Source organism: Cebus imitator, unplaced genomic scaffold, assembly GCF_001604975.1.
Source record: "Cebus imitator isolate Cc_AM_T3 unplaced genomic scaffold, Cebus_imitator-1.0 Scaffold121, whole genome shotgun sequence".
NCBI classification, from domain to species: Eukaryota; Metazoa; Chordata; class Mammalia; order Primates; family Cebidae; genus Cebus; species Cebus imitator.
In genome coordinates this window covers 1,538,733-1,547,763 of record NW_016107436.1, presented here as the reverse complement: position 1 = coordinate 1,547,763, position 9,031 = coordinate 1,538,733, and the positions used below count along the sequence as shown (strand labels likewise).

The window sequence follows — 9,031 nt, the reverse complement described above, 5'->3', positions numbered from 1 at the left end:
CAAAAAAAAAAAAAAAAAAAAAATTAGGACAAAATATCTTAAATTATGTTTTAAGAAAATAATACAAAAGAAGAGACTCACAAAAGTCTGACAGATGGGTTTTGCATAATACATTTAGGTCCAAGCTTTCAGCCATCTCTTGAGTTAAGAGCATCAGCCACAGGCACTTGACCAAGAAGGGGGAAAAAAAGACACCCAGAGCTATAAACTTTCCTATGGCTCAGAAGACCAGTTTATTTAATGAAGTAGTTTTGCCATAGCATATATGTGCATGAACTTAGAGAAACAGCATTATTCGAATACACAGGACTAAAACATCAGCTATGAACCTACTGTTCATCTAAATGAGAATATTCACTTCAACACTACTACCTTAAAAAAAGGACACATAAAATAACTCTAACAAAGGCCTGACTGGTATTCCATATGGGTATTTTATCTGATACGATTAAGTTTTTTTTCAAATATGTCTGATCAAGGAACCCTAATTTAAAATGTACGAGTGGCACACAATAAGACTCATGGAATATAATAAAAGGTTTATTTAAATTTTTCTTTTTTGGGGGCAGTTTCAGAGTGTAATCAACTCCTGTTTCACATCGGTATTTGTATTAAATTGTGCACTATCTCAAATGTTCAAATACATAAAAGATCCACAATCAAGTAGACAACATCAATGGTTGGAATGACAAGTGGACACCCTTTGCGAACAAATCAGTGGAAGCCTGAACGCAAGGAGTAGTCCATCTTGTTTACCACCTTGTCCCCAGAGTCTAACACAGTTCCTGATATGCAGTAAGTACTCAAATCTTAGGTAAATACCCTAACCCCAAATACTTATAGCCCATAAAATGCTGGATCTGCAAATGAATAGTGTGTCATTGGTTGAGATACTTGAATAAAATGTACCGGACAAAAATTATTTAGCCAATAATTAATGCTCCTAAAGTGTTATGTAAAGTACTTTCACATACATGACCTCAGATCCTCATAATAACTTTGTGAGATAGTATGCCTATTTCCCAGAGAAAAAGAAGCAAGAGATTAGACCAATATGTGTTGTCCAATATGGTAACCATAAGACAACCCACATACGATACCAAGCACTTGAAATGTAGTTACCGTAAGTTTAATTAAAATTAAATGATTAAAAAATCCAGTAAGTGATTCAATTACTGGAAAATTTAAGTATGTTTGGGATCACTGAAGTATTGCATATCTTCTCTTTTTTTTTCATTTTTATTTGTTTATTTAATATAGAGACAAAGTCTCACTCTGTTGCCCAGGCTGGTCTCGATTTCCTTGGCTCAAGCAATGCTCCCACCTTGGCTCCCAAAGTGCTGAGTTTACAGGCATGAGCCACCTCCCCCATCCAAAAATCTCACTTTCTAACTGTAAATTTTATGAACTCTAAATACTGACTAGTTATTTCCAATTAAAATAGGGTTTGAATTGATATGTGCTCTAAGTATAAAACACACATGGCTGGGAGCAGTGGCACATGCCTGTAATTCCAGCACTTTGGGAGGCGGAGGTGGGCGGGTCACCTGAGGTCAGGAGTTTGAGACCAGCCTGCGCAACATGGTGAAACCTCATCTCTACTAAAAATACAAAAAATTAGCCAGATGGGGTGGCAGGCACCTGTAATCCCAGCTACTTAGCAGGCTGAGGCAGGAAAATCACTTGAACCCAGGGGTCGGTGGTGGCAGAGAGCTGAGATCATGCCATCGCACTCCAGGTTGAGTGACAGAGTGAGTCTCTGTGCTTCCCCCTGCCAACCAAAAAAAAAAGAAAAAAGAAATACACACTAGGCTGGGCACAGTGGCTCATGCCTGTAATTCCAGCACTTTGGGAGGCTGAATCACGAGGTCAGGAGTTCAAGATCAGCTTGGCCAACATGGCGAAACCCCCGTCTCCACTAAAAACATAAAAAATTAGCCATGCGTGGTGGCGCACACTTGCTCTAGAGGCTGAGGAAGGAGAACTGCTTGAGCCCAGGAGGCAAAGGTTGTGGTGAGCAGAGATCATGCCACTGCACTCCAGCCTGGGTGACAGGGGAAGACTCCATCTCTCTCATACACACACATACACACACACACACATTAATTGATTTTATCTGTTTTTTCACTTTTAACATGGCTGCTAGAAAATGCAAAAATATGTGAGGACAGGCGGCAGCTCACGCTTGTAATCCCAGCACTTTGGGAGGCCAAAGTGGGCAGATTATTTGAGGTCAGGAGTTGGAGATAAGCCTGGTCAACATGGTAAAGCCTCATCTCTACTAAAAATACAAAAATTAGCCAGGCGTGGTGGCAGGTGCCTATAATTCCAGCTATTCGGGAGGCTGAGGCAGACGAATCACTTTACTCTGGAGGTTGCAGTGAGTTGAGATCACACCACCACACTCTAGTCTGTGTGACAGAGTATGACTGTCTTTAAAAAAAAACAGCAGTATGTGGCTCATATTGCTCTACTGGAAGCATTGGTTTCAACAACCCCTAAAGCCCTGTTCTACTATACCACATCATTAATCTATAAACAAGTAAAGAGAACTCACCTCTCTGGGTCTAAGTTCTCTTTTTAAGGCCAATTATTCAATTTCTTTGAAATACTTTGTGTCAGAAGACCCAGGTACACATCCCATTTGGACAGCATTCCCACTACTTTGAGTCTCACTTTTTAGAAAGCTGTCTGGAGGATTGAGGGAAGACCTGAAAATACCTAACCAAATTTACAGCGATAAGGTCTCAAGAAGTCTGCTGCTAGTCATTGTTCATTACCACCACTTTCTAAGACAGTATTCCGTTAAAACTTCTGAACAATGAGTGTTTTAATTTTACCTAATGAAATACATAAACATGAGTGGTAAGCTAAATCTTCAAACTTACAACGCACATCAGCATGGCCTGTAATTGTGCACTCTAATATTGTAGTCAATTGTCACATGTGGCTATTTACATTTAAATTAATTAAAAAGAAATTGAAGCACAAATTTAGTTCCTGAGTCACATCAGCCACATTTCAAGTGCTCAATATCCCTATGTAGCTAGTAGACAGTTCCACCATTGAAGAAAGTTCTACTGGACAATAACTCTCAAAGAGAAAAAGCCACAACAGTACCAATGACAGAGAAAACATCTTGTTAAAAATAATTCAAATAACATATAGAGTTAAACATATGCATGGAAGAAACAATTTTGCAAAGAAGCTGAGGACTCAATGTAAATGGAACCTCTTAAAAGCAAGGTACAGGTTCCAATTATGGTCAGAAACAATTGTTCAAGAGCAACTACCAAGGTTCCTGAAGTGTGAATTTTCCTAAATACTCAAATGAAAATGATTGTGTTCTACATGCACACGATTCTGTGTCTTATTTCCTAATCAGAGTGAAAGCTCTTTCACTAAAGTTAGCCACACCACTTTAAGCTAAGTAAACTGACCATCAAGAAAATTCTGAAGAATATATTTTAAACTTAGAAGCTATTCCCAGGAGACTGCAGCATAACTCCAGGAAGTATACCTCTTCCAGACAGTACAACTAAGCATGTAGTAAATCCTAGTACTTAGCATTGCTTTCTATTTGCAACCCAAAATAACTATAGCAAGAATCCCTAACATTCCACTCAACAACACATTCCATGCCTGCTTTTATGGATCAAAGGGCAAAGAATAGGTTAGGGTGATTTTTAATTGGAGACCCAAGGAATCTAGAAATACAAAGGAATGTGTCAGGTGGCCTAAAGATACTTAATATGCCAAAGAATTGAGAATCACCAAAAAATTGAGAATCACAGGCAATAATTTATATATGTAGCCTAGGATTTTTAAGAAACTGCAATTCCAACAATATCTTGCTCAAATAGGCACTCACTTATTAACTGCTATCGGTCTAGAAAAAAAGAAATATTCATAAATCAACATTCATTTACTATTGATCCATTGATGATGACAGGTCCTTCAACTGGAAAATGTAGTTAAAGGGTATACAAATAAGTTCATTTACAGTTTCACAAGCTAACTCTATACTCATACTTAAGTTCCTCATTTCTTGTTTCCAGTTTTTCTCCTACGTATTTCAGAAAGTTTTCTGCTACTTAGCAAACTGGTAAAAGCTCAGAGGTCAGAGACCAAAGACACCAATCAAAATAATCCTTATTAGTTCAGCTTGGTGGTTCACACCTACTATCCCAGCACTTTGAGGAGCAGAGGCAAAGGACTGCTTGAGCCCAGGAGATTAGCCTGGGCAACATGGTGAAGCCCAATCTCTACAAAAAATACAAAAATTAGCCAGGTGTGGTGGCTCATGTCTGTAGTCCCAGCTACTCAGGATGCTGAGGTGGGAGGATGGCTTGAGTCCTGGAGGTTGAGGCTGCAGTGAGCTATGATTGGCACCACTGACCTCTAGCATGGACGACAGAGCGAAAACCCTGTCTCTTCAAACAACAAAAACGTTCTAATTTTTAAAAAGGGAGGAGATAATGATATGAAGTCAGGACATACATTATTATGGAAGAAGCTGTTGTTATTGGGCTCTGCAATTAATCAGCTGGAGCACACAGTCACATTAGTTAAGCATAGCAATCCAAAAAACAGACTGAATTTTTCCATTTACAAATCTGCTTTATATTCAAACTCTTCAAATTATTTGAGAAGAAAATGGCTTCGCTCAAGTATCTGCAGAAACTTTGAACCAGTTAGAAAACAGACACGTATTAAATTTATCTTCAATAACTGACGAGGTTGGGTTCCAGTCTTTGGGATCATTTAACAATTCTCGTCTCCTCTTTAAAAGAAATGAAAAGCTTTTACTTGAACCACCACAAGATTTAGTAGTGAGCTATACATCTGCCATGGAAAATAAACAGCAGCTGTACTTGATTCTCTGTGTGTGGTTTATAAACATTCGTCTGCAGAAAGATATTTCAGATGCACTTTAGTATGAAAATAAGCCCACGTTTTCCTTTCACACTTAAGAACAGCACCTTCTCAACTCTCCACATTCATTTGCCACCCCACTTTAATAGAGGTAACCACAGCAATTAAACTTGAATTGATCAGAAAAACATGTCCATTTTTGTCACTGAACATTTTTTCTTTTTTCTTTTCTTCTTTTACCTGGCAACTTTCATTTAAGTCACTGAACATTTTCAACCTTCTGCAAAAATGTTTTTATTGCCAAGGTATATTCCATTACTTCAGGTGAGTTATTTGAAAATTATGACGGAAGAAAGTGCGTTAACTCATTTTATGGGTAAAGATTTATTATTCTTTACATTTCAAGCCTTAAAGGAAAATAATTCCTTGCTAGTGCAAATATGGTAATACCTGCAAAGAAATATGAAATTATGTTACTTATAGCCTGAATTATTAAACCCTTTTATTAACAAGAATCCTTTATGTATGTTATGCCAATGGGGGAATGTAAATAAAAATGGTCTCCAATGGTAAAGTGTCTAATAGGTCACTGGTATTACTGTCATGCCAAACCACCGCATTCTCTGTTATGATGGAATTAGCCCTTCAGACTATTGAGCTGAGGCAGGCTTCTTTAAGAGGACATTTGGGAAGAAAGCAAATTAACAGGAATAAATTATTTCAGCTACAGTAAAAATCAGCTACGGAAAATCAAAAGCTCTGAAGAGGTTTAATTCAGTGACCTAGGCCGGCCACTGGCATACTGCCAGATGAGACAACAATATGTTGCCTCCAGGATAAGGAACCATGGGGAAGAACTCTAGAACTTACTAAAGGGAAGCCAGTTACAGACAAAATAACCCTGCAGGTCTCAGAGCAGCTGTGCTCTGTCTCCAGGGCTCTCTGTTCAATTCCATGTGATCCTGAGGAAGATATCAAACCTACCTGCTACTACTAGAGAAGACTAGAAGATAACCTCTGCATAACTCTTTCCCACCTTCTAGAACCAGAGAGGGGTTAACAGCCACAACATCCCCAGAGAAATAAAAAAAGTGGGGAGGGGAGGCGAGTTTCCCTAGGTACCTTGACCCCACACACTCTGAGACTGACAACGCTCTGAGAAATGTGTTCCCCCATTCTACCCTCGTTCCGTTCTTTCAGTGACCTTCTGTCCCTACTGCCTCAGGGAAGGCAAGAGACAAGCCACCGCCTCTCCAACCCCCAACCCCCACCACCGGAGAAGGTGCCTTTCTCAGTTGAGAGCCGCAGAGGGAGGAAAAAAAAAGGTTGCTCCTCCCCAACCCACCCGCCCCACAACTCCTGGGTGCAGACACGATGAGGAAAAGAGGATAGCAATAGAAGGTGACAGCCCTGCACTGGCCCAGGGGATGATAAGAATCCTTGCTCTGGTAGAAACAAGGGAGAATTCCCCCTCCCACTCCCCTACCCAAATGAATGAACTAAATAAAATGGGGAGAGGAGAGTTAGTACGCGCAGTACCGGCCATCCAGGAAGCAAGATCGAGAGGCCTTTGGATCCAGGCCTGGCCTTGTAGTCCTTTACACCCCAACTCCTGTCCTTTCCATCCAAGCCCCACATCATTTAACCTTTTAAGCTTTCTAAGATACTGCCCCCGCCTCCATCTACCCCAAACACCGACAACCCCCCCACCCCTCCAGCTCCAATACTGCTCAGGCCCAGACTCCAGCTTCTTCCATCCTTCCTACCGCCTTCTCCACAGCCCTCACCAGCCCAGGCCCGGCCGCACCTGGAGATGCTCCTGAAAACGAATTGGCAGTATCTGGGCCATGGCGCTGTCGGGGGGTATGGTCTCCTCCTGTCACTGGGGCTGCGGGGCAGTGGCTGCCCGGGCTCTCCAAGGGAGAGGAGGAGAAGGGGAGGGGGAAGGCTGGGCACAGCAGGATCCTCTCCGGGGACGCAGGAAACTGGCAGGCGGACGAAAGAGCTCGGGTCGGGGGCGGAGGCTCCAGGGGCCAAGAGAGCCGCAATGGCGGAACCGGGCGCAGCGCAGACTCCGGAAACGGCTGAGCCCTGCGGATGGATCCCGGCGACAGAACTCCGCCCAGTCGCCTCACCCGCCCCCGCCTTATGTACCCTTCCGAGGAGCGGCGCGCGCGGCGGGCGCAGGAATTCGAGGCGCAGTGCGCCCAGACCCTCGCGTCCTGACGCACATGGGGAAACAGAGGAACCAGAGGGACTACTTTTTAGACTCATCATTTTCGCCAATCTTCTTTTTCTCCCCCCCGCCGAGGCTTTTTTTTTTTTTTTTCATTTTGCCACATCATGCGACTCGGGGCGACCAACGTCACTTCCGTGGGCGCTTTAGGTCCCACCCACGTACTTCCATGTGCACGTGATGCTGATGGGGAAGGGTCGGCTGATTGCTGCTAGAATGGAGCGTGCGTTCCAAGGAACTGCGGCGTCTTCAGGGAGAGAGGTGGCTGTTGGGCCACCTTGAGGCATGGCGGGTGCCGCTTCCTTCCCCTGCGGCCCTTGCCTGTTTCGACTGAGCCCTTTACAGGAGGACATGGAGGGAGCATACGGGCGCAGCCTCCCGCCCTCTCCGTGACTCAGGGAAACGGCCTCGCCGCAGAGTGCTCCCTCGGCAGCTGGCTGCAGCACTCCTCCCCCGCCGGGCTTTAGAGTGGGTGGTTTCGTACAGCTTAGGGAGGGGCCCTGAAACGGGGTTTAAAATCCTCCCTGCCCTCACACACGCCCTTCTGACGGTTGGAGGACCTGACGCGCGGATTCTAACTAGAACCGGCACTCTCTTCGGGTGTTAGATAATTAGCTCAAAGGACAGCGAAGGCCATTTATGATGCCTCTCAAGCTGGCCTTATGACAGCTTTTCGTAACGTTTTTTGCAGACATTTTGTCGGACATGTGCCGGCCTAGCTCCGTGATGAGTTTCGTTAAAGAATTCGAGCATCCGAACGTTAAAGGATTGGACCCAAATTCTAGCAGGAGGATTTTTTTTTTTTTTTTTTTAGCCACATCAAATTTACGTCTCAAAGATTTAGATAATTAGGTTAAAGATGGTTGGTAAAACCTGAAGCTTCCTGGAGGAAAGATGAACTATTAGCCGTGTTATTTCGGTGGGACCATCTCAACATAGGTTCCTGTAGGTTAGCAGTGTAGAAATGTAGCGCTTCAAAGCCGGAGCATCCAGTCTTCAAAGAGCATGAAGGTGTCAACAGCATTCACTGTCGATTAATAACCACCTTCTCAGCACTTTCTTGCTAAAGTATAAACTATAATAATATTTCACAGTCGCACCAGTAAAGGATAAAAGAAGTTAGTTCTGTGCCTTCTATCTTTATAAAGGTGATTTCTCCCCCCAGAAAGAGAAAAACTCAAGTCCACAATAATTATATTTAGTGCCCTTTCAGGTAAAGGACATAAAACCCTATTGGGTAGACGATAATTTTGTGTGTTAAGCAGTTTTGGTTAGAGTGAGAAATTCGTCAATCATTTTAGTTGCTTCTAGTGTTTTTATCTTAACTGTCTCACATACTGAGCATGAGAAAAGACTGGCAGGTAAGAGGGCAGTCAGAGATTGTTCTACAAAGAAAAACGTTGCCACCATGTTGTAAGAGTGAATATTTATACTTGCAAAATTTCTTTTTGTATCGTTAAGCTAAATACACGAAGATTCTCTGTGTTCTGCAACATTTGAAATGACCTTTCTAATGCCAGTCTAATAGTAACTGGCTTAAACCCTTTTTGGAAGTAGACAAATTCTAAATTAAAATTCTAAGGGAGTAATTGTTTTATTACACTAATTCAGTAGATTGATCAAGTTATATTTTCAGTCTCAGAATCTGGAGATAAAAGAGCTGTATCATGAATTGGCCGCCAAAATTTAATTTATTAATGTGTCTTGCATTTTCATACAGATCTTGTAACATTAAGTACATTTACAGCCCCAAAAGCAGTTGATTTTAGCTATTTGGCGTGGAATATCTAACCAAAAAGTGCACTGAGGTTCTGTTAGTGACTGCTACGTACATCATCAAACATAGAAATCTGATGAATACATTGTTTTGAGAAATAATTTAGGAAGGGGAAAATAGATTTTGATATCCTGTATCATTTT

The 9,031-nt window shown here is 42.2% G+C and overlaps 1 protein-coding gene across 1 annotated transcript in view; it reads right to left on the bottom strand.

Moving 5' to 3' along the window:
• Positions 1–8,228, bottom strand: part of CLTC (clathrin heavy chain) — a 78,365-nt gene extending 70,137 nt beyond the window's left edge. Inside the window, 1 exon segment of the mRNA XM_017539812.2 lies at positions 6,683–8,228. Coding sequence (XP_017395301.1) covers positions 6,683–6,724 — 42 coding nt within the window. The 5' untranslated portion in view covers positions 6,725–8,228.
• Between the last annotated feature and the right edge of the window lie 803 nt (positions 8,229–9,031).